The 19,240-nt window shown below is 45.1% G+C and overlaps 1 protein-coding gene across 3 annotated transcripts in view; it reads right to left on the minus strand.

Moving 5' to 3' along the window:
- Positions 1-14,415, minus strand: part of Ilrun (inflammation and lipid regulator with UBA-like and NBR1-like domains) — a 68,430-nt gene extending 54,015 nt beyond the window's left edge. For 2 of the 3 annotated variants that reach the window (XM_075979667.1, XM_075979666.1), the window contains exon 1: positions 14,017-14,317. In XM_075979667.1, coding sequence (XP_075835782.1) covers positions 14,017-14,174 — 158 coding nt within the window. In that variant the 5' untranslated portion in view covers positions 14,175-14,317. Of the gene's footprint in view, positions 1-14,016 lie in introns of all 3 variants that reach the window. The other variant, XM_075979668.1, reaches the window with a different exon arrangement.
- Positions 14,416-19,240: the final 4,825 nt, after the last annotated feature.

Raw genomic sequence — 19,240 nt, forward strand, 5'->3', positions numbered from 1 at the left:
ATGAGAAGCCAAGGACAATGGCACGGGGTTTTGATCCTATGCAATGTGCTGGCTTTGTGGGAGCCTAGCCAGTTTGGATGTTCACCTTCCTAGATATGGACGGAGGGGGGAGGACCTAGGACTTACCACAGGGCAGGGAACCCTGACTGCTCTTTGGGTGGAGAGGGAGGGGAAGAGGAGTGGAAAGAGGGGAAGAAGGGTGGGAGGAGGGGGAGGGAAATGGGAGGCTGGGAGGAGGTGGAAACTTGTTTTTTTTTCTCCTTTTCTCAATAAAAATAAATAAATAAATAGGGCTGGAGAGATGGCTCAGTGGTTAAGAGCACTGCCTGCTCTACCAAAGGTCCTGAGTTCAATTCCCAGCAACCACATGGTGGCTCACAGCCACCTGTAATGAGATCTGGTGCCCTCTTCTGGCCTGTATACTTAATAAATAAATAAATCTTTAAAAAATAAACAAATAAATAAATAAAGTTACAAGACCAAAAAAAAAAAAAAAAACAGACAGGAGGACCAATGGAACCAAATCAAAGACCCAGATATTAACCCACATACCTTCGAACACCTTATTTTTGACAAAGAAGCAAAAAAATATCAAATAGAAAAGAAAGTATATTTAACAAGTGGTGCTGGCATAACTGGATATCAACATGTAGAAGAATGAAAATAGACCCATATTTATCACCATGCACAAAACTCAAGTCCAAATGGATCAAAGACCTCAACATAAAGCCAGCCACACTGAACCTCACAGAAGTGAGAAGTACATTTGAACGCATTGGCACAGGAGACCACTTCCTAAATAGAATCCCAGCAGCACAGACACTGAGAGAAACAATTAATAAATGGGACCTCCTGAAACTGAAAAGCTTCTGTAAAGCAAAGGACACGGTCAACAAGACAGAATGACAACCTACAGAATGGGAAAAGATCTTCTTCACCAACCCCACCCACAGACAGAGGTCTGATCTCCAAAATATACAAAGAACAAGAAATTTGTCACCAAAAGAACACATAATCCAAAAAAAAAAAAAAAAAGATGGAGTACAGACCTAAACAGAGAACTCTCAACAGAGGAATCTAAAATGGCTGAAAGACACAAACAACTCTGAGATTGCATCTTACACCTGTAAGAATGGCCAAGATCAAAAACACTGATGACAACTTACGCTGAAGAGGTTGTGGGGTGAAGGGAACACTCAAGCACTGCTGGTGGGAGTGCAAACTGGTACAGCCCCTTTGGATGTCAGTGTGGCGATTTCTCAGAAAATTAGGAAACAACCTTTCTCAAGACCCAGCTATACCACTTTTGGGTATATACCCAAAGAATGCTCCCGTACCACAAGGACATGTACTCAACTATGTTCGTAGCAGCACTGTTTGTCAAAGCCAAAACCTAGAAACAATCTAAATGCCTGTCGACCAAAGAATGGATAAGGAAAATGTGGTACATTTACACAGCAAAAAAAAAAAAAAAAAAAAATCTTGAATTTTGCAATCAAATGGATAGAGCTAGAAAACTTTTTTTTTAAGCTTTGGAGCCTGTCCTGGGAACTAGCTCTTGAAGACCAGGCTGGTCTCGAACTCACTGAGATCCGCCTGCCTCTGCCTCCCAAGTGCTGGGATTAAAGGTGTGCGCCACCATTGCCCCGCTGAAAACATCATTTTGAATGAGGTAACCCAGACCCAGAAAGACAATTATCACATGTACTCATTCATAAGTGGTTTTTAAACAAAGAAAAACAGCCCACAAGTCACAATCCCAGAGAACCTAGACAACAATGAGGACCCTAAAGGAGACATACATAGATCTAATCTACATGGGAAATAGAAAAAGACAAGATCTCCCGAGTAATTTGGGAACAACAGGACCTTGGGAGAGGGTTGAAGGGGAGGAGACAAGCAGGGAGGGGAGCAGAGAAAAATGTAGAGCTCAATAAAAAGCAATAATAAAAAAGAGCTAGTTCCAGGACACAGAAACCCTGTCCCAAAAAACAAGCAAACAAACAAAAAAACCCACAAAAAAATTTTCAAAACACAAGTAAGAGAAGAAAGGAGGGAGGGGAGAAGGAATGGAGGATAATTAGAAAAGTTAAAGAGAAGGGAGTGGAGAGGAAAAGGGGGGAAGAAAGGAGGGGCAGAATAAAATAAATAGCAATATAAAAGCTTAATTTCACAGTCAAATGTGGTGATGCCCACCTATAATCTCAGCACTTGGAAGACTAAAGCAAGGAGGATCACTGAATCTGAGGTCAGCCTGAGCTAAGTAAGAGACTTTATCTCAAAAGAACCTATTCACATTTAACCCAGAAAGAGAATAAACTGTACCTCTAGATGATACTGACAGGCAGGGGTAGCACACGCCTATAATTCACTTTAAGCACTTGGGAGGCAGAAGCAGGTGATATCTGAGTTCAAAGCCAGCCTGGTCTACCAAGAGAGTTCCAGGACAGCCAGGGCTACACAGAGAAACATTGTTTTGAAAAGCAAGCAAACAAAAAATCCAGAAGATAAAAGTATACTAGTTTTACTTGAAATTGGCAGGCCAGCGTCATTTGCTTAGGGGCACTGCAGAGCAGTCCAACTCTGGAGTCAGAGCAGCTATCAAGTGCTTTCAGAGAAGAGAGTCATTCAAAGAATCAAAACAATTACAATGTATCAACAACCAGGCAGGCCTTCAAAATCCGAGGAAAAACACAGCCAGCCTTCAAATAGTTGGTCAAGCCAAACGCCTATCAATTATAGGTCAGAGTATGAAAAAAAGTTGATTCAGAAAGCCAAAGTCCCAAATATTGCCACTGCACTACCAAAAAGCTTAAGTTTAAGGTTGTGGAGTCTTTTCCACGACTTTAAGTAACAGAAACGCAACACTAGGCTGAGAACCATGCAAAAGGCTACAGCTCAACTAGGAAAACCAGTTTGGAGCTAAGGCTCTGAAATCCTCTTATTTATTTTTTTAAAAGTCAGGGGCCTCTCTCCCTGGCTGCCCTGGAACTCACTATGTAAACCAGGCTAGCCTTGAACTCAAGAGATCCAGCCACCTCTGCCTCCTGAGTGCTGGAATTAAAGGCATATGCCACAACCCTGCTATAAAATTACTTAAATACTTATTTTTATTTTATATATATGGATGTTTTCCCTATATAGATGTGTATCTGAGTGCCACCAAGCCAGAATAGAGTACCAGATACCCTGGAACTGGGCTTACAGATGGTTGTGAGTCATCATGTGAGGGCTGAGAATCAAATGTGGGTCTTCTGCAAGAATAGCCGATGCTCTTAACCACTGAGCAATCTCTCCAATTCCTTGGAATACTTTTTTTTTAAAGGGAAAAAAAAAGCCGTGGGGGCTGACAAAACACTTGAGAGTATCTGATAATAGGAAAATTACACAGCTGGAAAAAACAAAAATAATTTAATTTGAAAACAAAAACAAAAAAATAACCCAACTAAAACACCTATAAGACCAAGCAAATTGAAAATCAGGAAAATCAGCCGGGCGATGGTGGCGCACGCCTTTAATCCCAGCACTCAGGAGGCAGAGGCAGGCGGATCTCTGTGAGTTCGAGACCAGCCTGGTCTACAGAGCTAGTTCCAGGACAGGCTCCAAAGCCACAGAGAAACCCTGTCTCGAAAAACCAAAAAAAAAAAAAAAAAAAATCAGGAAAATCCCTATCTAAAGTACAACAAAAGACTGCAGAAAAGCTAGTGCTGGGGGTGGTGGTGGGGTGATGAAGCAGGAGGACTAACAAATTTGAGGCCAACCTAGAGTTACATGGTCAGCCCTTTCTTCGGATTGAGGGGGAGGGGAATGTGGGCATGGCGAGTGGGAGGATCTGGAAGACAGAATTTAGAAGCCCCTAAAAGAAGGGCAATCCCAAAACACTCATGGCTGGAATCAACAAGCAGGTAAATGGTCACAGTAGACGCCAGGCTACCCAGACTTACAGGCCTGTCAGCACACACTAGAGGCAAGAGGATTGAGCAAGGTCAAGGCCAGCCAAAGCTGTACAGAGAGACCCTGTTTCAAACAAACAAGCAAACAGTTCAAGTATGGCTTTTTCAAAGTTTTGGGGTTTTTTTGTTTTGTTTTGTTTTTTTAAGTTGGTGGTGACAATCTGGAATGTCTCAATTAACCTAATCTAGAAATCCCTTCCAGGTGTGCCCGCATGATCGTCTCTGACGTGACCGTACACCTGTAAAACAGCACATCAGGCGTTTCACTGTCTAATCACTGAAGTCACAGAATATTGACTTGTTGGGTGTCCAAATAAACACCAACTACTATACAAGTCTTATTTGGAAAAGGGATAAATCTAGAAAACATCATGTTGAGTGAGGCAACCCAGACCCAGAAAGACAAATATCATTATGTACTCACTCATAAGTGGCTTTTAGACATAAAGCCATAAAAATAAAAATAAATAAATAAATAAATGAACAGCCCACAATTCACAATCCCAGAGACCCTAGATAACAAACAGACCCTAAGAGAGACATACATGGAGCTAATCTTCATGGGAAGAAGAAAAAAACAAGATCTCCTGAGTAAATTGGGAGCGTGGGGATCATGGGAGAGAGAAGGGAAAGGAGGAAGAAAGGGAGGGGGAAACAGCCGCCTTGCCTATAAGCAAGGCACTGAACAGTTAACAAAAACAGTTAACATCTTTTACCTGACACAGGCAGGTGAATCTCTGTGAGTTTGAGGCCAGCCTGGTCTACAGAGTGAGAGTCGTCAGGACAGTCAAGGCTGCACAGAGAAACAGTCTTTAAAAAAAACTTAAAAAAAAAAACAACCTAAAATCAAAACAAAACTACAAAAAAATCTATTTTCTGTGTGTTTGCCCTACATGTCTATGTCTGGTGCTCTAGGAGGCCAGAAGAGGGCACCGAATGCTGAGACTAGAATTACAGATGGTTGTGAGCTGTTATGGGTCCTGGGAACTGAACCCAAGATCTCTGCAAGATCAGTGCTTTTAACCACTCCAACTTTCCCTATGTCCAGATTCACAAGACCTTTAAGACCTGTTTCTCACCTTGTCAGTGACAAGAAGTGAGGACGGGTGAGGCTGTCCATAGTAGTAGAAGTACTATGCCACTTTTATAAGAATTTGAGCTACAGGTTTGGGTGTCTACCTGGAAGGGGAGCAGCCCTAAACCAGCCCATAGATACTGAGGGACTCACTGGATTTCATTATTGGCACCTTTGTAATGAACTGTTTGCTGTTTTTTTTTTAACAGCCATTTATAGAACTTTCTAGACTTTGGTTGCTGTTGCTTTGTTTTGAGAAAGGGTTTCTCTGGGTAGTCTTGGCTGTCCAGGTACTCACTCTGTACACCAGGCTGGCCTTGAACTTGGAGCTCTGATCGCCACCACCACTTGGCAGATATTTTTTTAAAAAGTAAGTCTGTACACATTCAGTACAGATACAACAGAGGTTGACGCTTTGATCTGTGTTAGATGAGTTAACAGAAGGCACATGGGACAACAACCATCCCCCAAATAGTTAAAAGTGTAATATAAAAGTAAAAGACTGTCTTATTTTGGAGGATGTTTGCTAGCTGGAGTTTTAAGATTTTAGAAAACTAGAAATTCTCATTGAAAAAGGAAAATGTTGAGGCAACTTGAAGATTCGTAAGAGTGAGTCTATGTGTACACATCTGCACTTAAACCTTCCCAGTGCCAACAATGTAGGCATCACAGGACTACTAGCCTAAGCACACACTTTTACTCTAAACCCTCCTATCACATTGAAGGTCTATGATGTAAGTTTAAAAGGAGAAAAAACTTCAACTAACTAGAGAGGACCATTAGAGAGGACCCAGAAGTTAAGAGCACTGGATGCTCTTGCAGAAGACCTGGGTTCAGTTCTAGCATTCATACGGTAGCTCAACTGCCAGTAGCTCCAGTTTCTGGAGATCTGATGGACTCTTCTGGCCTTCAAAGGTACAGTACCAGGCATGCAGGCAAAACACTTAATATAAACTAATTCATTTTTAAAAAAACTTTTGGGAGTCAGCTCTCCTTCATCTTGTGGGCTCCAGGTTTTCCAAGTCCTCAAGTTTTCAAAGCAAGAATTTATTTGCTGAGCCAACTGGCAAGACCCACTTTTTCCCCGCTTCTCTTGCATTCTTGGAATTGAATGCAGGGCCTCCTGCATTTAGACCAGAGAGCTCAGCTATGTCCTGATCTTTTTGTGGTATAAGAATATATGAAGACCTCTTATAACTTCACAGGAAATACATAAACCCAACTGAAAAGGGTCAGAGGACAAGAAGAGAAATTTCCATAAAGAAAATGTACAAATGGTCAACAAACACATAAAAGTTACAATATTATTAATTGGAAATTGAGAATCCAGATTATAAGAAATGTGCTGGCAAGATGGTTCATTAAGCAAAAAATATATATATTATACATATATATATATATGTACATACATACACATCATAGAGGTGATGTGGGACTCCCCTCTGTATGCTACAAATATGTTTTATTACCATTGGTTATTAAAGAAGCTGCTTTGGCCTATGGCAGGGCAGAATACAGCTAGATAGGAAAACTAAACTGAATGTTGGGAGAAAGAAGGCAAAGTCAGGGAGATGCCATATAGCTGCCAAAGGAGAAAGACGCCTGAACCTTCCCAGTAAGTCACATCCTCATGGTGATACACAGATTAATAGAAATGGGCAAATTTAAGAAATAAGAGCTAAGCCAGGCAGTGGTGGCGCACGCCTTTAATCCCAGCACTCGGGAGGCAGAGGCAGATGGATCTCTGTGAGTTCGAGACCAGCCTGGTCTACAAGAGCTAGTTCCAGGACAGGCTCCAAAAAAAACAAAAAAAAAAGAAAGAAAGAAAGAAAAAGGAAGAAGGAAGAGCTAACTAGGGGCTCAGCGGTTAAGAGCACTGGCTGCTCTTCCAGATGTCCTGAGTTCAATTCCCAGCAACCATAGGGTGGCTCACAACCGTCTGTAATGAGATCTGGTGTCTTCTGGGACATACAGGCAGAGCACTGTATACATAATGAATAAATAAATCTTTAAAAAAAAAGGCTGGCTAGGAATACACTTGAGCCATTTACAAACAAGATTGTAACTAATATCGTTTTGTATGTGATTATTCGGGTCTGGGCAGCCAGAAAACCAAAGCGTAGTCTTTTTTACATATAGGCCCTATTAACTTCAGTTCCATCTAAAAAATTATCATGAATTCTATATACTCACTGTGGCATCCACACCCACATCTGCACTCAGGCATACAATAAAACACTAAAAAAAAAATCATGAAGTATTATTTCACATTGACTAGGATGATTCTGTTTTATTGGTGGAGGCAGGGGCACGTCTTGAGTCAGAGGCCAGAGTGAAATCCAGGACAGTCAGAGCTGTCTTAAAAAAACAAAAACAAAAAAAAAAACAAAAAACTTGTTGAATATGTGGAGAAGCTAGGACAGGTTCTCATTCATCTCTTGTAGAAATGTAAAACCAGTCATAAAAAAGTGTTATCATAAACTAGACTGTTACAACCTAGCAATCCCACTGGAAACTTTCGACAGGTAAGCGAACCAGGTGCTCAGTGACACACTCAAAACAGCACTAGTCACACCAGCCCACCAGCCAGGAGCAAAAGCACCTAGATACCCTCCAGCAAGGTGAGAGCTGTGATATGCATATGCAGTGAAATATTACTCAGGCACAAAACAGGACCAAGTACTGACACAACAAGGTGGCCTGAAAACGGTGTGGTAAATCCAAACAAGAGCTAGACACAGGGCTGGAGAGATGGCTCAGTGGTTAAGAGCATTGCCTGCTCTTCCAAAGGTCCTGAGTTCAATTCCCGGCAACCACATGGTGGCTCACAACCATCTGTAATGAGGTCTGGTGCCCTCTTCCGGCCTGCAGACACACACACAGACAGAATATTGTATACACAATAAATAAATAAATATTAAAAAAAAGAGCTAGACACAAAGGGTGGGATGCAATGAGAGACTCAGTAGTATGTGTGAAGCTCTAGAGGACAGGGAAAGGAAAAGAGAAAGACCGGACAAGCAGAGATGAGAGAAAGGAAGAAAGAAGCCAGACATAAAAGGTCAAGTATTTTATCATCCTATTTATAAACTAGTTCTATCTGAGGTAACAGAACTGAAGGCAGTTGCCAGTAATGGTGGTGGGTGTCTGGACCAGAGGGAGTGGGGGAAACTGCATACAGAGTGCAGCTGCCTCTGAGGTAACTGCTGCAAAGCACTGTAAGCACACTGGGGTGATTTCACCCGTGACCTCAGCAAGCTAAAGGTAGTAAGAGGCAGGGGAGTCAGGTGAGCTTCAGGGTTGTCTCAAAACAAGAGTTAATTTTATGAAAGTGATTTTCCTCACCCTTAGCAACCCACGTACCATATTCTATACCAAAAACAATCAATTTGTCACTTACAACCCCCATCGTCCCTATCCAAACACAACTCTACAACAGGCACACAATCCTGAACTGTGCTCTGAGCCTTTCCTGGTAACTTAGCTGTAGACACAGGAATCTCCAAGTGTCATGCAACTTTCCTCCAATGACTTCAGATAATGAATTTTCTATCAGAGAGAAAATCATAACAGGACCGACAGTTTCCTGCTTTGCTTCTACACTGATGAAAGCATCCGCCCAAAACATACTTTTTTAAAAAAAAAAAAATTTGTTTGTTGTCGCTTTTGTATTTTGGTTTTGTTTTGTTTTTGGTTCTTCCAGACAGGGTTTCTCTGTGTAGCTGTGGAGCCTGTCCGGGAACTTCCTCCATAGACAAGGCTGACCTCTAACTCAGAGATCCACCTGCCTCTGCCTCTCAAGTGCCAGGGTTAAACACCACTGCCACCAGGCAACACACTTGCTTAAATACTGCCTAGTGACAGAGGCTGGAGGATGACTCAGTGGTTAAAGAACTTCTCATTCAAAGGATCTGAGAGTTCAGTTCTCAGCACCCACCTTGCCTGACTCACAACTGCCTGTAACTCCAGATTCAGGAATCCAATGCCTCAACGGGCATCTGCACTCACGTGTACATATGATGACATAGATACCCAAACACGCACAGAACTTAAAAACTTTAAAATATACTCCCTGGTAGTTAGTTTTTGCTGTTAGTAGAAGTTTGGGTTGGTGGTGGATGGGAGCTGGTAAAGAAACTGACTCCGGGACTAATAAAATGGCTTAGTGAGTGAATGCATTTGTGATTAAACCTCACGACCTGAGTTCAATCACCAAGATCCACATCCACCACAGAAGCGAACCCAAATTCCCACAAGCTGTATATGAACTCCACTATTGAGACGGGATGCACACTCCCCCCCGCCGACACACAAAAAAAAATAAAATGAAAAAGTAGTAAAATAAAATAAACATACCTATGCCCACACTGACTTTGATGCCAGTCCTTGCTTATCTGTGACTGGAAGTGAAAGTCCTGGGGTGACACTTCAACAAGAAAGCAATGCACTTTCTCTATGTTCCTTTAACTAAGATGACACTCAGAGCACAAACAGGAGGATCAAGTTCAAGGCCAATCAAGAGCAATGAGAAGAAATTAAGAGGCCCTGCCACTGCTCCAGGGCCCAACCACATGTAATGCCAGCTCCAGGAGACCCAGACCCTTCTGTCCTTAAAGAGCAGGTTAGAGTACACATTAGAACCCACACAATTTTTTAAAAGAAAACCCTATTCATGCAGTGGTGGCGCACACCTTTGATTCCAGCACTCAGGAGGCAGAGGCAGGTGGACCCTGAGTTCAAAGCCAGCCTGGTCTACGGAGTCAATTCCAGGGCAGCCAGGGCTACACAGAGAAACCCTGTCTCGAGAAACAAAAAGCAAACATTCTTTTTGGGACAGGGTGGGGAGTGGAGGGTTGAAGCAAGTCTCAAACAACTGAGGACGACCTAATCTAATCTAATCTACTATCTACTAATCCTTCACCTCCAAGGATTTCAGGTGCGCTCCCACTTAACCTGACTATTTTTAAAGAAGACTGAAATATCAAGTTTTATCTTTACACCAGAGACCAGATCAGAAACTCATTAATATAGGGCTGTGACTGAGAATGGGATTATGATCAGTCATGCTGGGAGAATCTTTTTGGATACTGTGTGTGATCTGCCTAGGTCCTTCCTCACTTGCCTAAGGCACTTTCTGAAAGGCCAATAACTAGGCAGGAGGATAGGTGGGACTTCCAGGCAGAGACACTGTGGTGGATATACCGTACTGAGGGTGGGTAATGAGCCACGTGGCAGAACACAATCTGTGTTAATAAACGGGTTAATTTAAGGTTTGTTGAGTTTGTTGTTTGTTGTTGTTTGTTTTCGAGGCAGAATTTCTTCTGTGTAGCCTTTTTTTTCTTTTTTTGGTTTTTTTCAAGACAGGGTTTCTTTGTAGCTTTGGAGCCTGTCCTGGAACTAGCTCTTAAAGACCAGGCTGGCCTGGATGTCAACCTGTAGAAGAATGAAAATAGATCCATATCTATCACCATGCACAAAACTCAAGTCCAAATGGATTAAAGACCTCAATATCAGTCCGAACACACTGAACCTGATAGAAGAGAAAGTGGGAAGTACTCTACAACACATGGGCACAGGAGACCACTTCCTACGTATAACCCCAGCAGCACAGACATTAAGGGCCTCATTGAATAAATGGGACCTCCTGAGACTGAGAAGCTTCTGTAAAGCAAAGGACACTGTCGCTAAGACACAAAGGCAACCCACTGACTGGGAGAAGATCTTCACCAACCCCGCAACTGACAAAGGTCTGATCTCCAAAATATATAAAGAACTCAAGAAACTAGACCGTAAAAGGCTAGTTTTTTGTAAAAGTCATCATAAACTGCATAGCAAATTGAAGATCAGCCTGGGGTACCCTTCTCAGAGATTAGAAAAATATCTGCTTATTATACCCAAGGTAGATATAGTCAGTGAGCCAAAAAATAACCCACTGCTCCATGAAGACCCTGGTGATAGCCTTCGAGATTTTAACAATAAACTGGACAGCATGAACCTAATAATGGCCAACACTGGAAGCTGGAGAGATGGCTCAAAGGTCCCGAGTTCAATTTCCAGCAACCACACGGTGGCTCACAACCATCTATAGTGGGATCTGATGCCTTCTTCTGGCATAAAGTTGTACATGCAGATAAAGCATTCATCTACATAAATAAATTTAAAAAAAAAAAGACTACCCAACGTGGTCCCCCAACTGTTAGTATGGGAAAAAATATATATGTTCACATATCAGTCCATGTCTGATTCTAAGTTAAGGTCCTCTAAAATAAAGTGCTGCCAGGTGTGGGGTGCACACCTTTAATGCCAGCACTGAGGAGGCAGGTGGATCTTTGTGAGTTAGAAGCCAGGCTGGTCTAGAGTTCTAAGACAGACAGACAGGGCTACATACGAAAATCCTGTCTCAAAACATAAAAACAACAACAAAAACACAAAAAGGTAAATGCTGAGAACTTCACTTGAATACAAAAACAAGAGAATATGTTAGACAATGGGAAGTGAGTTTAGAGATGAATACAGGACAAGTATTCACTTAGCCCAGACTGACAGAACTCACAGAAATCTGCCTGCCTCTGCCTCCTGAGTGCTGGGATTAAGTGTACCATCATACCTGGCTTCCTATAAATTCTTTATTCATAACGCAGTGTCTAGTCTGAAAAAAGTTCCACGGGTAGGAAATTATACTCAACCAACCAAAGCTGTCCTGGCACTCACTCCGTAGACCAGGCTGGCCTGAAACTCAGAGATCTGGCTGCCTCTGCCCCTAAGTGCTGGGATTAAAGATGTGCACCACTACCATCTGGCTAGGGGAGTAGGTTCTTAAATTACTTTTTCTTAGCCACAGTGCCTCACCTGTTCCTCACTTTTCACAAACCCCAAAACAACCTTAGATGGCACATAAAACTAAGTGGGTTTTGTAGTCAGAATAACTGTAATAATAAACACTGGCAGCACTAAAAACTGAGCTGGGCCTGACAACTCACATCTGTAATCCCAGCATGTTTGAGGCTAGCCCGGACTATAGTGGAGGTTCTGCCTCCAACAAACCAAAACCAATAAGTGAACTAAAAACTGACTTCAGTATTTCAATGGTCAATCAGGAGAAACTGGGGAAAATAAAGTTCTTTTCCTAACAAACTGGCCACAACACGCCAAGCTTCCCAGTGTAAATAAAAGAGGAAAAAGAGCTGGGAGGGAGGAAGCAGGCAGGCCAAAGAACTCAACACAAGGCTAGCACTCTCAGAAGCCCCGCTAGAGAGAGATGATCCCTTCTCACTTTGGTCAACGACCTGTCACTCTGTTTCAGTCATCAGCTGATGGTCACAATATTTTGTTGTTTGAGACAGGGTCTCAATGTGCACTGGTTGTCCTGGAACTGGTTATGTAGACCAGGCTGGCTTCAACTCACAGAGATCTGTCGCTCTGTCTCCAGGGTTTGTATATCCACCAAACTCAGCTAGCTGGTGCCCAGAAAGCAAGCTACAATCCTTATATCAGATCTTCAGGACCTAAGGTAAAAGCGGAGGAGGTGATGGCTCGGCAGGTAAAAATGCACACTGCTCTTGCAGAGGGCCTTAGGGGAGTTCCCAGTACCCACTACTAGCAGCTCACAATTCCTCTAACTCCAGCCCAAATGTACCTAATGCCTCTGACTTCCAAAAGAACCTACACACACATGCACATACTAACACATAATTACAAAACTAATAAAGATAAACCTCTAAGTTTTTTTAAGATACAGCAGAACTTGCAAGTGCTTATTTGACTCTAAAGACTGTATCCTGCATTCAATGCCTCCAAGTGTACTAAACCCTAAAAATTCAGCCCCAGACTAATAAAAAAAAAACATACAGTCCACCCACGTTTCTCATCTACACATAAGCATCATGGGATCATGGAGAAGGGGGCTAGGCTAGGGGATAAAAATCTAAGTTTACAACGTCTTTTCAGGCATTGCTTGAGGCACTTAGTGAACATGGAAATAAGTGGGAGTTTGTTTGAGGGATGCCCAAAGAAACAAGATTCCACAAGTCAGGACACCAAATGCCCAACACGGGGCAAAGGGCACGCACTTCCTTGCTTTTCACCCAAATCCCGATTAGTTGCTTCACCTGGGAGCCTTTCAAAGGCAGTCTAATGGTCTCCAGTTCCTCCCTCACCCCAAGTGAACTCAACAATCCCTACCTGGAGACCAGGGCAAAGTCTTATCAGAAACAGCAAGTGCTGCTGTCAGAGCCAAGAAACACGTCGCTACCATACGATAGTCTTCTGCCCCGCTTCAGTCTGTACAAACCAACAAGCCAAAACACTTGGTCCCCAGCCTAAGTTACCGTCCTCCATTTTTCCAATGGCTTGGTCAAAGAAGCCGGTCTTCCCTCTACTCCGGGCGCTCAGCAGGCTTGTCAAAGTTCCCAAGGCCAGCCAACCCCAGCTAGGTTCCCGCCCCCAAGCTCGGCTCCTTTCCACCACTTTCGGAACTTTGCCTAGGTCTTGCCCTGGGTCTGACACTCAGGTCCTCCATGAGATCTCCGGTCTCCCTGGCACGACTCCACTTTTCTCAACGCACTCAGCTGACGGTCACTTGCGTGTGCTCCCCCCGCCCCGAAAAAGTTGTTTTCCCCTTATCTCTCCTCAGACGGACACCACAAGACCCGAGATCTCTCCCGTGCAGAGGCCAGGTTCGACCTCCGCACCTAACACACTCCCTCGAGTTCCCTCACGGTCCTGTCATCCCCAGTTCTCAACACCTATGTAAAAGGAAAATACTCCACAATGCTCGTTTCCTGTGCTTTCCACTCCCAGACCACAGGCTTTTCGTCCCAGGTCCACCAACTTGGCTTCGATCCCACCACTTCTCCCCTCTCTCCACGTCCGTCGGGCCCGAACTCCCCTGCCACCTCCCGGCCTGGGCCCTGCCCAGCCCTGCCCTGTCCCGCCAGCGGGCTCGGGTGTTCCTTCCCTCGGGGCTGGCTCCGCGTGGGGCCGGCTCACCAGTTGGTCATGTCCAGGAAGAAGGCGCAGCCGGCCGGGTTGAGCTGGAAGCCGAGGAGTCGCTGGAACTCGGAGATGAGCACGTCCTTGTCGGTGGTGCCCAGGCAGCTGAACTTCTGCATGAGCTCGGGGTCCAGGTCCACGTCCATGCCCTCCATGGCGGGGGGCCCGGACGCGAAGCTCCCTTCGCCCCGGCCTGCTTCCCCACGGGCGGCCGCCGCGCCCGGGCCCGGGCCCCACCAAGGGCGGCCCGCTGCTGGCCGGCGCCGCGCGCGCTGCTCCCAGGCAGGCCCCAGGCCTCTCACCGCCTCATGGGCTGCGCGCGCCGAGCCGCGCCGCGCCGCACCGCTCGCTCGCTCCCGCTCTCGCTGGCTTCTGAGCTCGAGCTCCCCCCCTCCCACCCCCCCCAGCGCCCGCCTCCTCCGCCGCCGCCGCCGCCGCTCTTCGCAACACAGCCGCCTCCGCCTCCTCACGCGCCGCGCCCAATGCGCACGCGCGGGGGGCCACTCGGGCCCCGCCTCTTCCTCTCCCCTGATGGACGGCCCTTAGTGACGTCATAACCCAGTGACGTCTCTAGCGTGACCTCACCGCAGCGAGGCGGAGCTGGGGGGGGAGGGACGAAGAAAATGGGAAGCCGAAGAGGCGGATCCTGGGCGGGTCTCTGTCCCCGCGCGAGTTCACACGCTGCGTGGGAGGAGTCACGAGCTCGGGATGTCCTGCTGTGACAAGCAACCCCCCCCACTGTGCTGATTGGGAACCAGAAGTCACCTCAGGGACAGAGACTGAGGCAAGGTCAAGGTGCAAAGGGCACCCTAGAGCCAGCTCGTGTTCCTCCGCTCCGACAGGACTTCTTCAAAAAGACCACTTTGCCACAGGGACGCGGCCGTGAATGCTTGGTCCCAGGCCTCTGACTTGAGTTTAGCATGACTGCTTATGTTATGCAACTTTAGCATGGCGTCTCCAGGAAATAAAAGGTGGCCTCATACAAGCATCAGTCACAGGTCCGGATGAACGCCACCCTTGCTGCAAAACCCATCCTTTGCAAATGCAGGTCAAGCCCTGGTATTTCGGCAAATCTAGTTCTGTCTTTAAAATCCAAGACCAAGCATGACTGTATGCTGTATGCAGTGTATCTAACTACCTCTTTGAGGTCCCGTTTGAAGAGGAAGATTACAAAGCTGTAGAGAGACCCATTTGCCCGTTCTATTACCAAGTATTTTTTCAGTACAGCCTGTTGCCAGATACAGCTAGGGATGGAGAAGCGGGTGGGTAAGAAACGACCTGCAACCGGGGCCATGGCTTAATAAATTGTTTGCCTGCAAGTTTGAAGACCTGAGCTCCTGAGATCAACTACTCCGCACCCGCTTATAAGGTCTGGCTGACCGACCGCCAAGGGTGGAGGTGCCAATCTCAGTTGGGTAGCCTCGTCTGCATAATGAGATACTTTCTCCCCTGCCCGCTGAGACAGGGTTTCTCTGTGTAAAATACTTGGTCTGTCCTGGAACTCGCTATGTAGACCAGGCTGACTTCGAACTCACAGAGATCTCTCTGCCTCTGCCTCTGCCTCTGCCTCCCCGAGTGCTGCGATTAAAGGCATGTGCCACCAGCGCCTTTCAGGAGATAATTTCTTTAAAAAAGGGGGGGGGAGTGGCTCGTGGTATGGCAAAGAAAGGAGAATCACAAGCAGCCTACCCAAATCAATGAGTACCAGGTTCGGTGCCACCAAAAATAAATGAATTGCAGATGACACACCCGACAATGATCTCTGGCTTCCACACACTTGTGCACTAGCAAACGTGCATTGCACACACAAACAAATGGTCTTCTACCAGGTGTGGTGGCACTGGCCTGTCATGCCTGCCCTTGGGAGGAGGAGGCGGGAGGGTAGATAGTTTAAGGCCAGAGTCCACTGCCTAGAGAATTATATAGATCAATCGGACTGTGTGAGATACTTTGGGGAGGGGGTGGCTTTGAGTCATGCATGTACAGTTGGGATTAAAATTTTCATTCTGCCAACTATTTGTTACAATAGGACCCATCGAGGAAGTTGATTTGTATAATAAAGTAACAATATATAAGCACAATGCATTGCTCAATAAGATTGACAACTAGTATGGGCATTCAGAATATAACTAATATTGTACAAGGCAGTAGATATGAAGAGATGGCCTCGGAATTAGACGACCAAAGTATGCAGGGATTGTTTTTTCACATGGCCTATCTTCTAGTTCATTTCTCTTACTGACCCTCTATGGGAACATGAGCTATGAGGCTGGGAAGATGGCTTGTCTTCTGTGCAAGCCTGAGGATCTGAGTTCGAATCTCCAGTATTCCCTTCAAGCATGGTGTTTCTGTCTGTAATCACAGCACTGGGGCACAGGGACAGGCACATCCTGAGAGGTAGGTGACAAGCCAGCTTAGCCCCAGAGGCAAACCTCAGTGAGAAAGCCTGTCTTCACCAAGTGAAGCAGAGAGCCATAGAGGAAGACCCTGGACATCAACCTCTGGCCATCACATGCTTAGCTGCAGAGAACTCAGTTTCCTTCCCACCACCGAAAATACCAGCCAGTGAGATGGCAGTGGTTACAGGCACATGCCACCAAGCCTAACAACCTGAATTTAATTCTGACGTGGTGGAAGGAAAACACTGACTCCCACCTACTCATGCACCCACACAAACAAATAAATGTAATATATATTTAATATAGCAAATGTAATATATATGTGTATATGTATTAAAAGCAGGCAACAGTGCAAGAAAGCTTTGTTCAAGTGCTGGCTGTAGAACTTTGGAAGAGAGAACAGGCAAGTTCCTTGATGCTCCTTCTAGGAGCACTGACCGCAGCCCAGCTGTCTGTCCATGGGGTCTGAGGCAGTGAAGGCTTTCAGAAGTGTTGTGCAGCTGTAGGACCTTGCCTGCTCTTTGAAGACTCCTTTGGTTTTTCCCTCCATTCTGATAACTATACACTCACCTGTAGAGAGGGGCTAGAGAGGTGACTCAGTGGTTAAGGATGCTTGATGCTCTTGCAGAGAAACCAAGTTCACTTCCCAGCACCTACTTCAGCTAGCTCACAACTGCCTGGAATTCTTATTTCCAGGGAACCAAATATCCTTTTCTGGATTCTGTAGGCACCCGCATACATGTGTACATGCTAACACATGCACACAAAATAATAAAAATCATCTTAACAAAAACATACATCATTTTTAAATAGTAATTAATCTTTAAAAGGCATGGACTTTTCTCTTGTAACAAACCTGAAAGAGAAGAAAATCAAAATTTAAAAAGACAAAAACAGCCAGGCGGTGGTGGCGCACGCCTTTAATCCCAGCACTTGGGAGGCAGAGGCAGGCGGATCTCTGTGAGTTCGAGACCAGCCTGGTCTACAGAGCTAGTTCCAGGACAGGCTCCAAAACCACAGAGAAACCCTGTCTCGAAAAAAACCAAAATAAATAAATAAATAAAAAATAAAAAAAAGACAAAAACAAAAAAACCCAAGGATTTCCTTATTTCTTATTTATTTATTTATTTGGTTTTTCAAGACAGGGTTTCCCTGTAGCTTTGGAACCTGTCCTGGAACTAGCTCTTGTAGACCAGGCTGGCCTTGAACTCACAGAGATCAGCCTGCCTCTGCCTCTCAAGTGCTGGGATTAAAGGTGTGCGCCACCACCGCCCGGCTTTTCCTTCATTCTTTTCACCAAGAATATCCCAATCTGCCCAAATACCACTGTCCCACTCCTTCTTAGTCAAGGGAAAGCTGGCGAGCAGGAAGGGTTTTAGAAGATCTGTTTAAGGAAATCGTAGTACAGGTATTGTTCACCCGCACACGGGCTGACTCGATCCTCACAACCAAACCGCGTCAGTGTTACCACTATTCCCATCTTCCAATAGGGAAATAAAAGTCAGTGATGTAAAACCTTTGTTCAAAGAGAAATAAATCGAAAAAGCCAGCCGAAGTTCAGAATAAAACAAACTGTGTGTCAATCTCTCTGCTGGGATTACAGGCGTGAATTAGCATACCTAGCTTCTGGGAATTCTTTGTTTTTGAGAAAGGGTTTTTCCACATAGTACTGGAACTCACTACATAGACCAGGTTGGCCTCAAAACTCAAACTCACCTGCTTCTGCCTCCTTAGTGCTGGGATTAAAGGTGTGGGCCACCACCACCTGTCTGGTTTGATTTAGTTTGTTGTTTTTATTTTTGGTTTTGGTTTTGCTTTGTTTTGTTTTTGAGACAAAGTCATTGGTATTTCTGACTCACTGGCCTCTAACTCACTATAGAGAACCTGAAGTTAAGCCAGGTGACATTAAGCCAGCACTCATGAGGCAGAAGCAGGCTGGTCTTTATGAGTTCCCGGACAACCAGGACTACACAGAGAAATTCTATCTTGAAAACCCACAGAAGGGGCAGCTGAAGGTGACTTTGAACTCCTGATCCTCCTACTTCTACCTACTAATTGCCAGTATTACAGGGGTTGCCACGATGACTATTGAAAAGAGACTCTTGTTAAAATTCCTATGTCCAGGAGCCCAGCTGAAGTCAGTATGTCTGGGCTGGAGCTCACCTGGTGACTTTTATCCTGTTCAGGGTTGAAGATTGGCACCGTAAGCAAAGGCAGATGCTGCTGCAAGAGAGTTGGCTCCACAGTTCAACCTGATTAAAGATTAGCAAATCCAACTCTGCTTTCGCTGGTGTGTTTGACTTGCATGTAGCTCACAGAAAGCTGCTGTGGTGTCATGAGGAATAAAACAGGGTGATCAGAAGGAAAACGTGTGTATTTCGGACACTGGCAGTGCATCAGACTCTTCCCACTGGTCTACTCCCGATGTCGCTCCTTCCTCGTGCTTCCTTAGAACAGAAATTACCAAGTTAACACAGGGAATGATGACCTGACATGTCACGTGGTGTAATCCCAGTATTTAAGAGGCAGAAGATCAGGATTTAAGGCCAGCCTTCACTGCTTAGCTAGGTAAAGGGGAGCCTGGGCTACGTGAGACCTAAAGAGTGCCTCCTGCAGTCTCAGCACTCACTCGGGAGGTAAAGGCGGGAAGTCAGGAATATGAGGGCCAGCCTCAGTACCATAGTGAGTTTGAGACCAGCCTGGGTTTCATGAGGCTCTGGCTCAAACAAAACAAACAAACAGTGTTGAGCAACATAAGACTCTATATCAATAAATGAAAACGAAGAGCTGAGAAAATGCACGCTCCAGACTGAGAGAGAGAG

Source organism: Microtus pennsylvanicus, chromosome 7 (assembly GCF_037038515.1).
Source record: "Microtus pennsylvanicus isolate mMicPen1 chromosome 7, mMicPen1.hap1, whole genome shotgun sequence".
Lineage (NCBI taxonomy): Eukaryota > Metazoa > Chordata > Mammalia > Rodentia > Cricetidae > Microtus > Microtus pennsylvanicus.